Below are 20,058 nucleotides of genomic sequence, written 5' to 3'. Positions count from 1 at the left end.
ACAGAAACTGGCAGCATAAGAAGTCACATTTACTCCAATACAAGAAAAGCAAGTTTGTAACTACCTCCTGCTCTTTTCAGCTGAATAGCAAAACTTCCCCTGCCCTCAAAGGCCTTGTACCCCAGTCTGCATTGAGTTTATGCACAATTAACTTTGTAATAAAGGTGTAATAAGCCGAATCCTTACAAGATAATTGAGTGATAAAGTGAACACAGTGGGGCTGTGGGTTGTGAAGTTATCCTTGGCAGGGGGAGGAATAGAAAAGGAATGGGACAAGAATCCTTGAGTCTGACTGGACACTTTAAACAAAAAAAAACAACAAAACTTAAATACTCTCTTTTAAGTAAATAATAGGGAATTGGGAGAGTCAGAGCACTTGCAAATGTAACATCTGGCATGCTGCCATTTTTACAGTTGTTTGTTAGCCCATGGCCATTACTTCACAAACAGCCATGTTATTTCTCTGTGAAAAATTATAGGTTTACTATAAAGATATGTTGTGTTCTAAGCCTTCCAGAGTGTCAAACCTAACACAGAAAAATCAACCCTGGCCTTGTTTTAAATTAATTAGCTTTTTTTTTTTTTCTGTCTTTCACTCAGCTCTGCTCTATTTGGAGCTTTTTCATTAAGAAGGTGGAGGCGCGAAGATTTTTGCTCTTCCCCAAACACTATTACTGGTAGTTAAAAGGAAATAGCTGTATAAAAGTAACTGTATTGAAAATGGTACCTCTTTCCTGTATGCTTCTCCCTACCTAAATAACAAAGAAACTTCGAGCCAGATACCAAGTTTATCTTTTTGTATGCTGAAGTAGAATTTCCCTGGCTTTTCCTTATTTCTTTTTTATTTCTTTGACATGTTTGTTGTGGAAAGGCTGTTAAGTACATGTGCAAAAGGAGGATTCTACCAAATTTCTAATCTTCTCTCTTACCTGAGAAAGAACTAATCCTATATTTTGGTGAAAGTTACTATTTATAGTCTAACTTTCTTTCAAAAAGAAAAGTACACTCACCTAATGCTTTTGGTATGTCTGTATTATTGTTGCTACTAAACTTCTATAATTTCTGAAGACTAACATATGATTTGCCTATCACTATTTCCAGCCACTTTTGTAATTTGCAAGTGAGTCATCTTACCTCTGGCCCAAATGCTATTTCATCTCATATCGGCCAGCGAGCAGAGCCTGCAATGCCCTTCTTACCCTTTTAGCTAACAGTAGCGTGTCCTGCTTCCCGAATTTCTGCCGCATTCTGTCAGTTAGCCGGGAAACGTGCTTGGAGAGAAAATCTGTTTCCAGCAACTTCTTCTCCTTCTGCACCAGCTCTACCTCTAGCTGCAGCGAGAAGGAGCATACAGGGTGTAGGTGAACAATGGGGGAAGGTGCAGCAGGTGTTCCTGTGATTGCTTTGAGGGCTGCTGAAGTAATACCAGTGAACAGCCATAAATAATCACCATCAGTTTTCTCAAAATTTTCACTTTCTCTGCCGAGCATCAGGCCAAAGTTGGTTTAGTTGGTTACTGTCAGCTGTACAATTCTTCCGTATCAGAGTAGGCCCTTTTTCAGGGACAGGGGCTTACACCAGCATTATTACTACCTTGGTGTAATTTTTCTTGAAAACAATTATTTTTTTCTAGTGAGTTTTTTGTTATTTAAACTTCTGGTTTCTTGAGTCACGTGATAATGAGAAGGTTTCAGCTCTTGCTTTAAATAATACCTTTTTACTTCTGCTAAAAAAAAAGTAAGTATGGGCTCTAAAGACTAAAAAAGAAAGTACTGTGCAACTGAAAGGACTTTAAAAACACAAGGAGCTTGAAAGAATGTTTAAACTTATCTCACAACTCTAAGAAACCTGTCTTTTTAATGTGTGGGTTGGTAATAGCAGGCTGTGTGTGTTGTAACCTGCTTGGCTATGCAGAGCTCCCTCCTGTCAAGGAATATGGGACAGTAAAGCAAAAAGCTCAAGCAATTCAAGTAGAGGTGTTTGTGGTAAATCCTTACAGACTTCAAAAGGAGGACATAGGTGTGTGCTGCTCTGAGCTTGCTGTTACCCTAATACCGTCCCAGCTCCATGTGAATCACCACTGAATACTAAATGCAGTGGAGGGAGTTTTGTGCCCCTATAAATGGGACAGACAGAATTATCTAAGAAAATATCACAGTTGCTCATTTCATTCCTTTACCTTCCCCCCATACGCTGCCATACAGGAGGTGCCCTGAAACTGGCTCTCATGTGGGACCTAATGCTTCATTCTGAAGCCTCCCGTGGCAGTCGCTGGCAATGCTGCAGTCAGGCACGCAGCGGCCTGGCCGACGCTTCCATGAGGGTCTGTTCTGTGGCCCCCTGTTCGGCATGGAAACAAAGCTGTAAAGCCAAAGCCTGAGGAGGGTGTGTGTCTGGTCCTAGGTCACACATGCCGCCTTTGTTAAGAGGGCAGTGGGAACTGCCTCCTGCTCACAGCCTGTGCATAGTGGTGGAATAGCTAATAGCCAGTTGCAGAAGAATGACAACTTTGTTTGTTAGCAGTTTGTTCTTCTGCATTTATTTCCTTCTGCTGCCTTCTCTGTGCCTTCCTGTAGTGAAGCGGGAGGGTCTGCACTGAAGTGCCAATGATGCAAATGGACCAGCTAGCAGAGGATGCTGCGGAGCCAGGTGTGCCACACAGAGCTCCTCCTCGCCAGCTTCTGCTGGAAGAAGCCAAAATGTCCCACGTCCATTTGTCCTGGAAAGCAGATGCTGGGCTGGAGTTCCCGTTAGACAATCATAATTATTTTAATTCTGCTTACAGTAAGTTTAATTTAAAAATAAAAGATACCATTTGCTTTTTCCAAAAGCGGTCAATCACATCAGGAGAACTTGTAATGCGAGAAGTGATGTTACCTGCTCAATCTTTTTTAGCAGCTCAGGTGGAGATGGGTCTTGCCCTCCCAAGTCTCGCCTTCTACTCTCATTTTTGGGGTTAGCAAAGATCTCCTCCATCTGTTTAATCCTGTCCTTGCACTGGGAATACTAGCAAACAAAAAGCCACAACAGTTATTTTTTCAGACAAGAAGCGAAAAGCCCCACTATTACTGTGTGACCAGAGATGGAAGGTCTCAGTGTGATTTACACCAGGAGAGCTGCACTAATGCAGCTGGGGTGGCTGCACTGCCAACACCTGGGCTTGGAAGCAAGACTCCAGCCTTGCTGGGAGATGTTGGGGATGCTTGGGTGGTGTAGGGCTAAGCAAAACGATACTGGTCAAACACTGGGAAACATTTCCCTACGAAACCAGAGGTGGATGTACATCCTCCTCCTCTCCTATTGCTAATGAAGACAAATACGAAAAGCAATGGATCGTGTCCAGAAGGTCATCCCTATAATGCACAAATATAAATCGGCTTCATCTTGTGAATGGTTTAAATGTCTTGAATGCTTGTTCCCCTGTCTCATTCTCCACGTGCAACACAACCACCTGAAATTGTGTACCAGTAATTCAGCCACACAGAAGAGGCTTCTCTGAGCCCCCAGGTATCACAAGAGCCGTGGACTGGAAGATGTTTTTGGTTTGGTAAGGGGTGTCCCAGGGACTGATACTTTCTTCAGCTTCTGCTGGGTGGCCTGGACGAAAAGCCACAGGTTGTTCATGTCCTTTGGGCCGTAGCAGGGCGGGCTCAGGGCCACCCCCCGCAGCCCCTGTTAGCAGGCAGGGGACGGAGCAGAGCTGCTGGGGCTGGGCAGCGAGCTGAGACCTGCCACAGCTAGGGCTCCGTTCTGAGGAGGGAGAGGGGAACGGGGAGCCCCCACGGGTGTCCACATCCTTCCCTGCACCCCAGGTCTCTGCAGCCTGGCCGAGCTGGTGCCTCCTCGGTGGAGGTGGCTGTGTGGGGGCAGTGGTGGGTGCCTGGGGCTGCTGTGGGACTCACAGCTTGAGCACATCCCTGCAGCCCTTCTCAGCACTAACAGACAAGATTTCCTTGTGCAGGGATGGGGGAGAGGGGTTAATACAAAGAATTACCAGCCATTTAACTTTTTTTTTATAAGAGAGACAACTGTATGACAGGAGCAGGATGGAAGCAAGCCCTGCTGTCTGACAGAAATTGAGTTCCACCTGTTTGTTTATCCTCAGACTACTTCTTGTATCCTCAGGAATACATCACATATTTGGGTGGGGTGTCTTCCTTTATCCCCTATACTTTTCTGTTTGACCCCCAGGACCCATCTAGGGCTGTAGGAAGGATGCAAGTGCCTGACAGTTTGGTTGCAAGTTAAATCTGAAAGTCCCACTTCCCTGCTGGTTAGTGCTAAAGGTCTCATCCCTACAGGCATCCAAGTTTTCTACACTAAAGATGCCAGGAACATATCCTGAAGTGACTCAGTGGTGACACTGAGCAATGTGGTACTCCCAGGACCCAGAGAGGCAGGTGTTCCCTGACCTCTCCAACATGAGCCCTTCCCATGCAAGAACACTTGCCAGAATATACTAGATGGATATCCATGCTTCGCATAAATACTCACTGAAGGAGCGACTGGGACCATTTCTTCATGTTTGGACTTGCAAGACTGACAGTGCAGAGGTTTTGTGCTTTGATATGTACCTGGCCATCTGTCAGTGCATTGTCACTCCGACCTTGATCTATTAGCACTGACATAACGCAAGTAAGTTGCTATAAATGCTAACTATCAACTGCAGGTGATGATATTGTTAAGGAAATAAGTGGTCACTCGCTCTGAAAGTTATGAACAGTCACCAAAAATAAAAAGTAAATGTTTAGATGTTGCTACCGGGAAAGGGCTTTGTTCACTGGAAGTTAACAAGTCATGTTTAACTAGAAAAGAGAAAACTGACAGATCTTCTTGGGTGGTAATGAAACATTACCAGAACACTTGAATTAAATACTTCTCATAAAAAAGCATCACACAACTCTTTCTTTTACATTTCATCTAAGGGCAGGCAAAGTATAGACCTTAAATGACCATAATGAACAATTTCTTTGGCAAACCGTGATTCAGTCAGTGCCTAACTAGGTACTGAAAGATTTATTTTAATTATAGACAACTAAAACTCAAGTCCAAAAAAATACAGAGTGGAAGAATGTAAAATCTGGACCAGCATAAACAACAGGATGCAGCTATGCTTCCAGTGATGTTTCCTATCTGGGGCCAAATTTCTCAACCACTAACTCATGTGAAAATGCCTTGTTGGAGACATTAATGAGATTAGGGACAGCTCACCAAGTAAAATTTTGCAAGATTGAATAGTTATTTTGCAGCAAAAGCACTGTCCAAACTAGAAAAAAAAACCACCATAAAATCTTAATGTTAAACTTAAATACTAGGCTTAGTTTTAAATGTAATATGAATTGAGAGTGATTAGATGCAGGCTAGTCCAACAGTACAGAAAACAAAGCACATTTAGAGATAATCATGCTATTCTGTGTCTGCTTAAGTAATGTGACTATAGGTATCTTTATTTTCTCCTAATTGTAGTTTTTTCCTTGGACAAGACTTTATCTGAGTTCTAAGAGATTCTAAGTCTTAAAACAAACAAAAAAAATCCCTTATTTCTTGGAGTGGATTTGATACAGGGGATAGGAAAAAACTTTAGAGGAGCAGCTTCACTATGTTTGATTGTAATCAGTCAGGATCAGTTGTTGAAGGATGAACAGACAAGAGGGAACTCATACCCAGATAAAGGGACTGATCTGAAAAAGTGGAGATCTGGTGCCTATTTTAGAAATCTCAGAGGTAGGTAAGGTACATAGAGCACTAGAAAAGGGCAAATATCATACCTATTTTTAAAAATGGGGAAAACGAGCTATGGAACCACAGATCACTTTCTGAAGAATAAACCCTAAACAAATCATTAAGCTTTCTTTGTAGAGAGCTAAAAAAGAAAAAGGGTAGGAATAACAGCCAACATAGGTGTGTGGAGTCATGCCAAACCAGACCAATTTCCTACTATGATAAATTAACAGGTGTGTGGACAACAAGTAGCAGGTATCATACATCTTGACTTTTACACAACTTCAATCTTATTTCATATGACATTCTCATAAATGAGCTAAGGAAATAGGTTCTTGATGAAAACATAAGTACTACATCAGTAGATTGAGGTTAAGTTCAGAGAAACTACAAATACTTCTAGGGGGAGAAGATTCAAATTCAAAATTCCCTTGGTCTGAAAAAAGGTCTGAACAAGAGATAATACTAAATAACAAGTGCAAGGTGCTACACGTAGGTAGGAAGAATTACCTGTACAAATACAGCATCAAAGTCAACTGATTAGATACCCTTTTTTTAAAAAAGGTTCTGGTTGTTGCATACATTTACATGAAGACGAATCAATATTTCATGCTGCAAGAGAGGCTATCATTGTACCTCGACACGTAAGTAGAAATGTAACTTGCAAGATGCCTGAATGAATCCTTTGACTCTAGGCACTGAACTTCAAGAAAAATAAGACCAAGTTTCCAAAAATAAAATAAATAATAATTTTTAAAAATACCTAAGAAAAATCCGTAGGGGCTAATTGAAAGTAACAGGGTTGCGCAGCAAAACAATGGGAGAGGAACATGATTAACTTTCTTCCAGTAACATGAAATGTTGCAGGGAGGAAGAGAATACTCTATTTGTCATGTCCCCAGTGGACAGAATACAAATCACTGTTCTGACACTGCAGTGAGAAAGATCCAGGCTAAAGGTTAAGAAAATCTTTCCACTGTTAAAAAAGGATTGGGATAGCTTGACAGTGAAACTGGGGTTTCCCGGTGGTGGCTGGAAAGCACAGTTTAGCCCTCTCAGAAATGACAGGCAGTCTGATGCTAGAGCAGGAGCAGGATTGCCTATATAAACTCTTTATACCATTCTATGAGCCCTGTTTTTCTATGACTGTGATGTAGTCTGAAGATTTTCATGGGATTGTGTTGAAAACTGGACAAACATTGATGCCAAATGTCTCAAATAAACTGACAGTCCCTGTACGTTAGCCGAACTCTGAGGCATTAAAGTCCCATTTACAGCATCTTGACAGCTCAGCAGGTCTACGTGTTGGACTAATTAATGATTAATGCTAAGTATTTGTCATTAATACAAGAAGGCAGATTAGATTTCACAGGTCATTTCGGTCAGCAGGAACAGTGTCTTGATGTGCAGTCCAAATTAGATGTTAGATAGTTTTATGCCTTAAAACCACCTTAGAATCTCACCAGGTATTTTTTGTGTCAGATAAAGGAAGTACCTGTAAATATTTTGGGGTTTAGTGCTTTGCATTGATAGTAACAAACATATCTAGTCTACATTACTAGCACTTGCTTAGAAGAGGCCTGGTACTGCTTAAGACAACAATATTTCATTAGCTAAAACCTATTCACCAATGTTTCGCTCTTTTGTGGAAACATTCAGCTTCTGATGAAAACTGTACAAGTGGAACATGCATCAGTTTGATGATTAAACAGCTCATGTGGAATACAGGAGACCCAGGTGAAACCTTTGTTCTTGCTGACTTGGCACACAGCCCTGACCTGTGCTTTTCCCTTTCCCAATGGGTACCACAGCCACCGGGACAGGGGTCACCTTCTGCAGCCTATTGAATACAAAGTACTCTTTCATCCGTCTATTCCAAGAGATGCATCCCCAACAGGACCAGATACCCTATCTCAGAACAGCTAATTTAGTGCTGGTTAAAGCACCTGATGAGAATATATGGGACATAGATTCAAACTGTTTCTAAATGTGTCAAAATATCTCAGTCAAATGCAAACAAATATTGAAATATCTTCTGTTTTGTAAGACTTGTTTTCCTTTTAGATCTCTCTGTATATATTTGAAGTATTATCAATGATGTAATCTGTTGTTGGAAAATCATTCAGCATTCGGTACTAGAAAGTTTAATTCACCTGTGGAACAAGAAAAAGGAAAAAGGTTCTGAGGTAATGGGAAGATTGGGAAATGAAAGAGAGGAGAAAAATAGGACAGATAAGACTAAGATGAGAAAGTCTGAAAAATACCCAAGGCTTAAGGAGGCAGGAAGGGTAGGAAAAGGGAAGAAGGAAATTTAAGAGGTACAGGTACAGGTTTCAGCCTGCCTAATTCAGACGATCTAAGCTGTATTTCAATTGCAGATGCCTTTTGAAGCATCCTTCTTACATAATTCAAAGCTTCCCCTACCATCAACAGGGAGAGGCAGTTGCCTTGAGAATAAAGATCTCCAAGAGGAATATTGTGCTCCCTAAGCAAGGCTATCAGAATCTCTCCCTGGAGGCAGACACCCAGTTCTTCCATTAATAGAGACCTTGTTCACTTATCTATGTAATTTGTTCCTGAGCTACTAACACAAAGTTAAGATTAGGCACACTGGCTCCTACACAAGGTCACAACAGAATGGAGAAATAAAAACAAAGAGAACTCAGAAATGAGACTTGCAGTCTGCGTTAGAGGAGGTCTAAGGGCCTCTGATAAAAATCAGGGTTTCATAGACTTTGTGGTGCACTGATGCTCTCTCTGAACATTTATAATTATCTAAATTGAAAGACAGACAATAGTAGTCCAAAAGGAGCTCCTGATACCACCTCTTCAGATTTCAGCTTGGTTTCAGAGGTTGGTTTCATAGGCAAGACAAAGGATTTAGATCTGCATTCACCACATCAAGTCAAAGTCTTGATCATTGTCACAAGATCCTTTGCACATTGTAACTGAACAGACGCTGAGTTGGATTTCAACATGGGATCAAATCTGTAATCAGGACAGGAATTAGCAATCTGAATTTGGCAAACACCACCAGAATTCAGATTCAGGCTTACGGCTTTTATTTAAATCATGGAGATAAAGCCAAACAATTTGAAACTGTTTCTCACTAGTAAAAAAGGCTATTGGCAGTGGGAGGAAGAGTATTAATGCCAGAATGGTTGAGCATAAGGACATGGCTAGTTTAATGGCCAGTTTGAACCACATAATATTCATTGACCACAGTATCTAGTTACATTTTAAAGGCTGATAACTGGTTATTTGACATTGTTCACTGGAAAATCTCTGACTTGGGAACATGTATTAAGACTACTCCATGTGTAACATCACACCAATCTGTATTTTCCTATTTTAGATTTATGTTAATATTGTAAAAAGATTTAAAGTACCTGTAACAATAGCCTCCCTTTAAAGGTGATTTTAGGCTTCACATGAACCATCATCACAAAGGAGAAAGTTTTAGGAATGCAGAACAGAAAAAGCAAAGTTTTATGATTGACTCTTAGTTCACAAAAATAATCTACATTTTGTTCCTGTATTTGACTCAGTGACTCTCAGTCTAAATCTTACCTGAAAAAATATCTTTTATTTTTCTTTAGTCTATCCTTTTTTTTTTTTTTTTTTCCATACTGCCTCTGTTCATCATTTAAATCTGTAATGGCACTGTAAAGTTATTTGGGGTACGATTTACATAAGGTATTGTACAACAATTTATTCTTTTAGCAGAGCATACAATTTCTTTAAAAGGCCAGAATTAACAGCATAGTGCAAGAACTATTTAACAGTGAGTCACAGCTCCCATCGATGCAATTATAAAAGGCAATGGTACACCCAAATTTATGATTTTGTGCAGGCACTAACAGAATATGTATGGAAAAAATTACCATCTGGAGATAAGGTCAAAAGTAAATGAGCCATTTCAGAAACCAAGGAAAGAATGTCCCAAACACTGCAGTTTGTTCGTTGTTTAATGTCATTTTGTAACTAGAACTAAAACTTACACTGTTTTTCTGTAGAAGAAAATATATGTGGATTATACCATTGTAGGCAGCAGTTTACAGAGTAGGCTCAGGGTCAAGTGTGAATTGAGTTATTATTTTAGAAATTCGAAGAGCTAAGTGTATCTCCCACCCCTCCACCTACCCCCCTCAATACAGTTTTAACAAATTTTGTCTACATTCCCATTTTTTCCCCATGACTCCCATTCTCCAGCTTAGTCATACTGACACTTCAGGCTATGGGGAGGGTTAGCTGAGATTCCATACCCAGGAAACATCTGGCATGTGCATAACAAAGCGCATCAAGCAGTTACACATAAGTGTAGAAACTCACATATCTGAAGTTAAAAACAAGCATCAGTGTATTGCTAGACAGGTGTATTACTGACGTTTCTGTTTTAATAAACATTGTACCTCCGCACATTTTTTTCTATTAAATTACCTTAAGTTTTAAAATACAAGATAATACAAAGAACAAAAAAAAAAGGCTTTTTTTCCCACCAACCTGTATCTGAAGTACCACCAGATGTGCATCCAGGGCATTCCTCACTGGGAGTGCTTTGAACCACAATTTAATCTGTCTCTTTTTCTCAGCTACCTTCAGCTTCAGAAACCTGATCTTTTCATCCATAACTTGTATCTCAGTATCTCCATTTCTACACAACGTCTCTTGAATGTTTATTTTTTCGTATAAAATGCATAGTTCTTCTTCTCGATCTCTGAGCAGAAGACCACTGTAATAAACCCAAAATGAAAAGGTAAAATAAAATAAAAAATTATTCATATTCAGTGTATTCCATTCAAGAACATAACTGGCAACCTTGAAATATAGTAATAATCTGGGAAAATGTACAAAGCTTTCACAAATATTATTTTAATATCAAGACAACATTTTAAATAGGTAACAAAAATAATTGCAATGTGAAAATCAGAGTAAAAATAGTTGCAAAGTTTACTTGAGTCTCTCATATAATTTTAAAAGCTCTTCAGGCCTTCCACAGCATTCATTTAAAAATGGATTATCATAATCAGGGAGCTTTACATCTTTTGCATTTTTATACCTTATCTGTGCACAAAGCACAGAGCAGGAGGCTACAAGTTCTCAAGGCATTCAGTAGCCAATCCACCGTATCTTTTTAATAATATTTCTGAAGAGTGAACAATGTCACCAATGGAGAAACAGCAGCTGTGTAATGCAAAGCAGCACTGGCACTGCAGTGAGGCACCGTTTAGTGAAACCTTGTTGTGAGGCAGTCTTTTAGTATTCCTAATTTGGAGTGCTCCAAAGTTGAAAAATATTGCTGGTTTATGAATGTCAAAATTAAATACTATATTACATCAAATTTACACATATACCTCTCATTTCGTTGCTGAATAGCCCTTTCATATTTTTTGCGTAGCTGCACAATTTCCTCTTCAATAGTGGTGACCATATTGGTAAGTCTCTCAAGATCCAGACGCTGTTGCTTTATCTTTTCTTTCATCTCATGTATGAGTTGTGCAATTTTGCAATAATCACTTTTGAGACTGTCTGTAATTGCTACATTATTTGTATTCTTCAGATGTTGCTTCTGCAGTTTTCTTTAACATAACAGAAAGGAGGAAAGTTTTTAGTCCCTGCAATCTGAAAGCAATTTCAGCAACTAAAAGCAGAGAGAGCTTAAACTAATTCCTCAAATACACAACGGATCTTCTAAGTCACTCTGCTTCACAGAAGCATTACAAGTAGAAAGACTCTCTGAGAACAGCTTCTCTCTGCAAGCTCTTGCCAGCTTGAAGAGAACTGGATTACGGCCCCACAAAACGCTATAAATGGAGTACTGCACTATAGCTCTTTTCTTCTCCACTGGCTAATCCAAGGGGATGTAAGAAATAAAGTTCAAGAGCAGAGCATAAAATGTGAGGCAAAGTCTTAATGTGTAGAAATCTTGCCCTTCTATTTAAAGAGCGATATTTAAATAATTTTGTGGTTGAGATTCAAAGGTCTCCAAGCTTTTTTTTTTTTTTTTTTTTATAAAACAATGTAGCACAACATGAACACAAGAAAGAAAATTGTCAGTTTCTCTGTTTGACAGATGAGAAAAAAAAATCAAAATGAAAGGTTAGTGACAAGATCATATTTTAGACCCACAAAAATGAAGAACAGAACTATTTCTTTCCAGCAACCTTGCTGGCCACTAAATGATGGTCCCTCACTTAAAATACAGATTCTTGTGGCCACATGGATCATTCCTTTGCTCACAACATGGAACTCAGAGTTACTTCATTGGATTGTGGTAAGTATCACTTCTTGATCAAGTGTCACTACTTCATCTACACTGGGGAGATGGACGTGTCAACACACAAAAGAGGTAGTGAAGGGAGAACCATAGTGTCCTGTTAAAATACAGAACTGCAGATGAAATATCTGCCTCCCTTCACAGGCTCCATCATTATATTGCTGAACTACTCTGTGCAAAGCAATGAGCTTCTTTCTGATTTATTTTCCCCATGTGTATAACATTTTCCAGTTCCACAGGGTATTACTGAATTGAATTAAACTTCCGTAAAGCAAATTTCAGATGAAAGTATGACAATATTGCAGAAATACTATGCGTTATTAATTTTTTTCTGAAAAAACCTTTCTCTTATTTGTCCTGATACTCTGTCCTCCAAATTGTGTAGGTTGCAGTTAAGTCAGTGATATTATGGTACTAAAGTCTGTTACTGGGTTTAAAAATATTTTCCATAGGCAAGAGAATTAGTGATAATTCAGTAACTCTTGCTAGTTTTAAAACTAGGTTTGCAGAGATCAAAATGTCTGTGGGATCTATACTGGAGTTGGGTCCTCTATAGTAATTAGATGTTTATGAAATCTGGACTATATATATGCTGCCTTAGCCTTGTTTTCCCCCTCCTTTCAACAGTGATTGATTGGGAAAGCCTCAAAAATTTTAGCACAAAGTGTCAGCTTGTGCCTCTTAACAAAATCACTTAAATCACTAAAGTTACAGTTCTTTTCTAGCTACCTCCAGCATGACTCTGAAATCAAGCTACTTGGAGATTCACAATATACTTTGAGTGAATTTATCCTGAATGCATTCCTTGGTCTGGTTCTGCATTTTTTTGTCACTGAAAAACAACATTTGGGGAAAAAAAAATATTTTTAAACTACTCAATTTTGGTGGTGTTGTTTTGCATACGCAGTTAACTATTCACTAGTTTCCTACTTGCCCAAATACCAATTTCAGAGACATTGTCATTATATTGCAGAATATCATCACTAGGATGACGAAAAGACATATCTACTAAATAATGGTCTATGAAAAAACAGAATCACATGCACCACCTGTTCCACCTCATCCCCTTTGTTGTGAATGTAACCTTTCATTTTGACTAGGATTGCCTGGAAATTGAAACCATGTTTTGTTTGATCTGAAATAAATGTTATCCAATAAAGTTCAGTTTGAGTTTGAACCAAGAAATCCAGTTTGTTCTAATTTAATAATTAGCCGCATTACTAGCTAGTGACTCATTTAATAGTACCAAAGACCAGTCTCTTGTGGAATCACATATGTATTGGACCTTTTTTTTGTCTAAGGATAAGCAAGTATGAGTGCAATAGTACTGTTCATACTGAATAAAATAGCATGATAATTCTGATACTAGAGGCTGAAGAACTGTGATACAAAGGAATTGCAATGATACTTTATCCCTTCAAAGGACAGGAAAGTGAGAGAGAAGCCAGACAAACTTCAAAAATGCTTTGTGCCATGCAGTGATGCCCAAGCTAATTGTGAAGTGTTAAAGTGACAAGAAATTGGAACAGATTGTGTAAGGGTGTTGCTAAATGTCTTTGAATCAGATTTTTAAAATCAGGATAATAACTATCAAGGATGATATGGGCATAGCTGAAGTTGGGCTAGATTCTCTCTTGAGCCTTTCTAGTCGTACATTTCTATAATTGTGATCTACAGCCTACGTAAAACTCACCTTTCCTTGTTTATAACAGCATTCCTTAAATTTTCTTTTTCGTTTTCTAGCAATTTTACCTGGTTTTTAATTTCACTTGCTTTCTGCTGAGCAACATGCACCAGATTTATACATTTATTCCTTTCATTTTGAATAACATCATATATTTTAGCAAATTTTTGGAGTCTGAAGAAATGACAAGTGGAACGAAATAATTATTATAATTTTATGCATACATTACTTGGATAATAATAGCTTTAAAAGACTTTTAGCTAATGTATTGTTGTTATAATTTTCTTACTGGTTTTGGATTTCTCTTTTCCTCTTTTTATACTCTCTTATTTCAAGATCCTTTCTCTTTATTTCTTTAATAATATTTTGAAGTTGTATCTGAAATTTAAATAGAATTCAGTGAGCACTTTAGATATATTAAAGAAATACCTTCAAAGAAATGACTCAGAACAGCTATTCCTCTTACAAGGAAAAGACAGTGAGGTAAGATTATTCTAAGAACTTATTCAAATTATAATGAAATACTTCTATTGTAACAACATTAAAGAACACAGTTTTTTTATGTATATTAAGCTTACAACAACTGTTATTAATGTAAATAATTTGATGCTGCATCTCAAAATGCTTGATCCCTTGTATCTGGAGTTCTACTGTTTCTATTAATCAAGCTCTAGGTTCCACCTCTATATATTTATTTGGCATATGCACCACTGAAATTGTACTTTTTCAAATGTTGGAGTTTTTTTACTTTTTTCTGTCTTTTAAGCAGTCACCGATGATTGAGTAGAACAGTACATCTGCATTTTGTTACAGCTCTGGACTTTTTGTTTTCAGTTTTGTTCAGTCTTTAATACCCCACATCATTAACCTTTGGTGGACCAGGCCTTTTCTCACCTCCCACTGGTATCAGGAGGAGGAGACTGCTATTAAAAAAGCTGGTGCGTGTTGGGTTGCAACTCTGAGTACGTGTGCGTGTGTTAATTACTTTTATGTTGTTTTTCTAAAATCTGTTTTTGGACTGATTTTTATTGAAGGTGCAAATCCTGATGTGTTTGTTTACTCCATGTTTACAGACAGTCAAAGATTCCTCAAGTGCTAGAAGAGTATCTTATCTAATCTATTTGAATACAGACATACGTTGTGGAAGCATAAATACTTTGTTCCCATATATAAACCTGAGAGTTAGTACAAACTGTGCAACATCACAGCACATATATGATATTATAATGCCAGCAAACCGCAGGCAGCAAATCCAATGCTAGTCCTAGTTTTTGTGACAGTAGGAAAAGTTTCCATCTTTCTTCACATTAATATAACAATTTATACCTGGAAACGTGTCAGGCAAATAAAAGTTGCTGTCTCTCCTTGGAATGAGTAGCAGCTCTGTTTATGTTTTAATGTCCACATATTTGTAAAATAAAACACAGAGCTGTACTTCTGGGAATCTCAGTTGAGGATATCTGTTTTTCTGTCTCTTTATTCCATAGGCTTGAAAGGAAAAGTCCTTTCAAATACCTTATTTCAATTGTGGCATGGTATTTCAATATACTATTGCACTGCACCATAAATTGCCAATAAAACAACACAGTATTGTGAGCTTCCTGTGTTGTGATGGGACTTCATAATAAAGTGGGAAATAATAAATAAAGTGAAATAATAATAAAGTGAGTCCATAAGGCTCTCTTCACTAGTAATTTAGTTTCTCCATATCCTATTCACATTAGAGGAGTCTTTCAATTATATGAGATAATTTTTTACCTGGGCTTTCTGAACATCCCTAGATTTCTCTTCCCTCTCTTCAACCTTGAGACAAGTCAGATGTGCAAGTCTGGATAACTCATCTCGGCATTTTTCCTGCTCTTTGAAAAGCCGGCCTTCTTCAGCAATACATGCTTCTAACATGTGGGCATCCATATCTGATATCATTTCCTAAAGAAAACTGAAATCAGTTCCTTATGCATCAATGCATCTGTGTTGGCAAACCCAAAGTCGGAAATCCTTTGGGTCTATCTGCAAAGTACACATATATATATGCTACGTGAATTTAAAAAAAAAGAGAAATCTTTAAAATAACATCTGAAACACCAAGCATGATTCTTATAATAACATGTCAAAATATTTTATCATCTAGAAGAATTTCTGTTCCTCAGACTAGTATGTCTTTCAGCTATTGTCCATTGGGCAGAATGGTTCCTTATAGCCATGTAATCTTCAGATAAGCTTACTGCCAGGTCTTGACATGTCCATACTACACATGGATGACACTGAGCCTTCACATTAAGAGAACAAGTTTAAAACAGAGTAGAGTAGATGCCTAGAGTTGTTGATTCACTCAGTAGAGCCAGTGAACTCTGAAGAGCTGTTTGTTCTACCCAGTGTAGGCTGACCTCTGTAGGAGGAGGTGAACGGATGGTTTCCAAGGCTCCACTGACTACATGACTAGTTGTTATTGACTGCTGTGGCATGTTTGATACATATCCCCTCACAAATAGTGACATGTAGGTATGAAACAAATATGTATTCAAAAACAAGCTGAATCCCACCTGCTAATGCTAATGAATTCAAAGACAGCACAAAAATAAAATGGATATAAGGGAAAGAAGATAAGGAGGTATGATCTTAAGAAGTATGTCTGAAATATACTGCTTCTTATAGTGTCATTTATATAGTGTTAAGTACTAATACTCTCATAATCAAGACATCTGCATTTCCACACTATATATGGTTGTGCTGAGACAGACATCCACAAATGACAAAACTCTGAAGATGAAAAATGATAATGTACAAATGCTGAATTGCCTTTGTTTCAACAAGACACTGTGCCATATCTAAAGGAAATTTATACCCATATACTAGAAATTTATACCCATATTTAGACCCATATACTAGTTGTAATGTTGTTAAGGATATTCAGAAAGACTTAACCTAGAAAGTAATTTGCTTTCTGCCTTGCAATATGTGACCAGTAACACTGATAAATGGTTTTTTTGAATATGACAAACAAGTGGTCTTTAAAATTGAATAAATGCTATTGCATGTTTTCTCACCAGAAAGCTGCAGCTAGAAACTCCCACCATTTTTTTTTTCAAACAGTCCCTTTATTCTCATGACCGAAACCCAACTGTTACAGTGAAAAAGTATGAGAAAGCAGAACCCAGCACCTGTTCAGCTAAACTCCTCTTGGTCATTTCAATTTCCTTCTGCAGTTCTCGTCGTCTTTCTAATAATGCTCCATTTCTTTTAGGAATAGCTTCTGCCTACAAAAATAAAGCAAGCACATCAAGTGATGCAAACAGAAGATGTGAAAAATGTAAACTGCAGATAATCTACTTGAAGTAGTTACAGAAATCAAGAAATGAATTTTCTGGTTTTTTACAATACCTAGTCCAAGAGCTCTTTGTTGAGTAGAGTTCCTCAATGACATACCCAAGTTTTTCACATTTATCTTTTAAGAATTTAACTATAAACACTAAACTTCATAAAGACCACTTTAAGCACTGAATTTATAAGGGTTGGGTTTTTCAGCAACTAAACTGTCATTAAAAAGGCAAAAAACAGTCTATGTAAATATGTCACCTTCTAAATTCACATAGGATTTTCTGAGTGAAATTCTGACCGTACTGAGGGAAAAACTTAGATCTACCACTGATTTTAATACAGTCAGTATTTCACATCTGTGTAGATTCGATATCATATTTTTTGCTTCTCATTATTAAAGTAGGATTTTCTTGTTTTCTTCTTAGTCTCTAGAAGTCAAAACTAAAACCACAGTTATGTACTATTTTTTCTTGTACATTATGGAAAAATCTGTTTATTCAATCAGATTATAAAATGAAGTGTGTGAAGGAAAACACATTAGAAACTACCTTCTGACTAAAATATACCTGAACAATCCCACCACAACTACTTGCACGATACAACTTGTAAGGCAAAAGGTTGTATTGGCCTTACAGTGACTAACTTCACTTAAAAATTCTTTACGGTTGCAAGTAAGAAATAAATACAGCAGGTTAACTATGCAGGCATACGTTGCCTGTCTGTAATTGCAAATCTGTAATTCATACAGGTGGGGGAAAAATGACACTAAATGACGCATCTGGAAGCTATTCAAAGATAATACATGCAGCCCTGTGTTATCTTTCTCGGATCTCAGCCAGATGCTAGAGTTCAAAATACTATACCTCAATACAGATAAGGAGATGTTTTGCACAGATGGTTTTCACCTCTGCGACAAAATTAGAAGTTATTCACTTGCATTAAGAGAAAGGGAAACAAGAGGCACAGTAAAGATCAAACTGTGGAGTTACTTCGGTTTCAGCTGCCAACTCTGAGATTTTATTTGACTTAGGTTTGCTAAAAGGTCAGTAAAAACTATTCTAAGCAAGTTCTCCTGTGTAGAAGTCTGTAGTGTCTGTAGGTAGGTATTTCTACATTTTCAGGATGGGATTCTAAAGATGCCATCAAGTTCTTGAGTCTAAAAGTAGAAAGCTCAGATAAACATCTTTAATCCATTAAGGACTTTTGTTCACATAAGACATGACTAAACTTAGGCACTTTTGGCTGTCTCTGTGTTGGCCTGACCGAAGGGAAGGCGTGCATGGAGAGGAACAGCAGTTCTGCTTGGGGCTGGTGGCAGCCAGTTCTCTTTCACACAGAATGTTGACGTTTAGCAATAGCTGACCTTTCACAACTTACTAAGAAGAAAAACACATTCGAAGGAAGTGTTCCTGTAATTTCCTTATTCTACAAACCAGTCATTCTGCATTTAGCACGTGATTTAAAATAAGAGAAATTTAGGGAAGCACACTGACGTACTGCTGCTTCTGCAATCACATTTTTATACTAGCAATTAATTCTTGTGGATTTTTCACTTGGAATCACAATGAATAAATGTAAATCTGATTTTTTAAGTAAAGTTCCTTTAACTACTTAAAATATTTTAACATTTCCTCAGTGTCTTCCCAAGTCTTACAAATTAAAATAGTCTCAAGATAGCAAAAGCCAAGCATAATCACGCTTGCCACTCTAGTCTTTCATACTCCAGTACTGCATTTGAATGGACCATGCTGCAGAGGAGTGGTGATTTCACATCTGATCTTCTAAAAGAGACAAGAAAGGAATCAGAGAAACCACAGAGCATGGGAGGATGAGCTAAAACAACTATATTGCCAAGGCCAGTTTGCGCTAGGGTAGCATCCTGCACTTCTGGAGTAAAATATTGCTTAGAATTTCCCTTTTATCTCTACTGCATAGTAGAAGGCACAAATTAAACAAAAAAGAGTAAATCAGTATGGGAAGAGGAATAAGTGAAATATTAATGCAGGGAGGAAATGAGGAAGGTGAAATTTGAGTGGAAACAATTAGAACAGAGGGAATTATTTCATCTTATTTAGTACTAAACTTTATATACTGCTAGTTTCCTGTCCCCTGAAGTAATGTTAAATAATAAATTATATTTACAGTAATGTACAAAGCTCAAGTTTTAAGAGATATATCTTTTAATCATTTGGGAGCCAGAAAGTACTTGGGTCTGTTTTTCTGATACAAATTTTTTTTATGCCAGTGAGCAAGTCACTATATTATTTCACTCATAAATGACCACAGCTCTACAGTGCTTTAGAGGTAGACATGACACCACAGTACCAATATAATCTCCCAGTTCTCTTTGATAGGATGCTCCCACCTAAATCCATTTCTTAAGAATAGTCCAAATATAGCTTGGTGCAGTATTTTTATTACAGTTAGAGCACCTAGAGATTTCTTTGTTAGTTGTAGCAAGACTCTTGTCACTTCTATCTGCATAAGAATTAAAAGTCTTCATCCCTTCACCCTTTTAGGACCAGTCAAAAGATTTCACAGATAGTAGCATCCTTACGATCAATGCATTCATACAGACCTCTAATATGAGTCTTTTATGCTGTGACTTATCTTGTTCCAAGGAATCATAAATCATATTCAGTTGTAACTCCATCTTTTTTAAATTTCTCAGTTCTCTGTCTTTCTGTGTTTGCTTCTGAATGAGAATATCGTGTTGCTTTTTTTTCTCCAAAACACATTTATTTACATTTTCTTCCAGAGCTGCTCTATATAGACACAGAATTTTAGAAACAGGTAACTTGATCAAGACATGTATGCAAACAGGCGTTAACATTTTAATGGGGTTTGAGTACTGCATCATTATGGCTGAGCAGCAAGATAAACTCATAAACTACTGTCATAAATTACCTAAAAAGATAGTATTCTTATAACTTTAATCGATGATATTTTTCCTAACGATGTCAATGAGGTCTCACAGCCTGTTCTAAATATGCTAAAAATTCCAGAGAAACTATTACTTATTAAAAGAATAAACCACATTTTTCAGTAAGAGGGAATA

The 20,058-nt window shown here is 37.7% G+C and overlaps 1 protein-coding gene across 1 annotated transcript in view; it reads right to left on the bottom strand.

The window, feature by feature from the left end:
- The window catches only part of CCDC146 (coiled-coil domain containing 146), a 78,042-nt gene that overhangs the window by 1,837 nt on the left and 56,147 nt on the right, over positions 1–20,058 (bottom strand). The window contains 9 exon segments of the mRNA XM_074901612.1: positions 1,200–1,331; positions 2,878–3,006; positions 10,225–10,453; positions 11,076–11,300; positions 13,692–13,856; positions 13,972–14,060; positions 15,441–15,611; positions 16,844–16,939; positions 19,579–19,765. Of these exon segments, the coding sequence (XP_074757713.1) occupies positions 1,200–1,331; positions 2,878–3,006; positions 10,225–10,453; positions 11,076–11,300; positions 13,692–13,856; positions 13,972–14,060; positions 15,441–15,611; positions 16,844–16,939; positions 19,579–19,765 (1,423 nt within the window).

This window comes from Athene noctua, chromosome 3 (genome assembly GCF_965140245.1).
Source record: "Athene noctua chromosome 3, bAthNoc1.hap1.1, whole genome shotgun sequence".
Taxonomy (NCBI): domain Eukaryota; kingdom Metazoa; phylum Chordata; class Aves; order Strigiformes; family Strigidae; genus Athene; species Athene noctua.
This window is presented reverse-complemented; position numbering and strand designations above follow the sequence as displayed.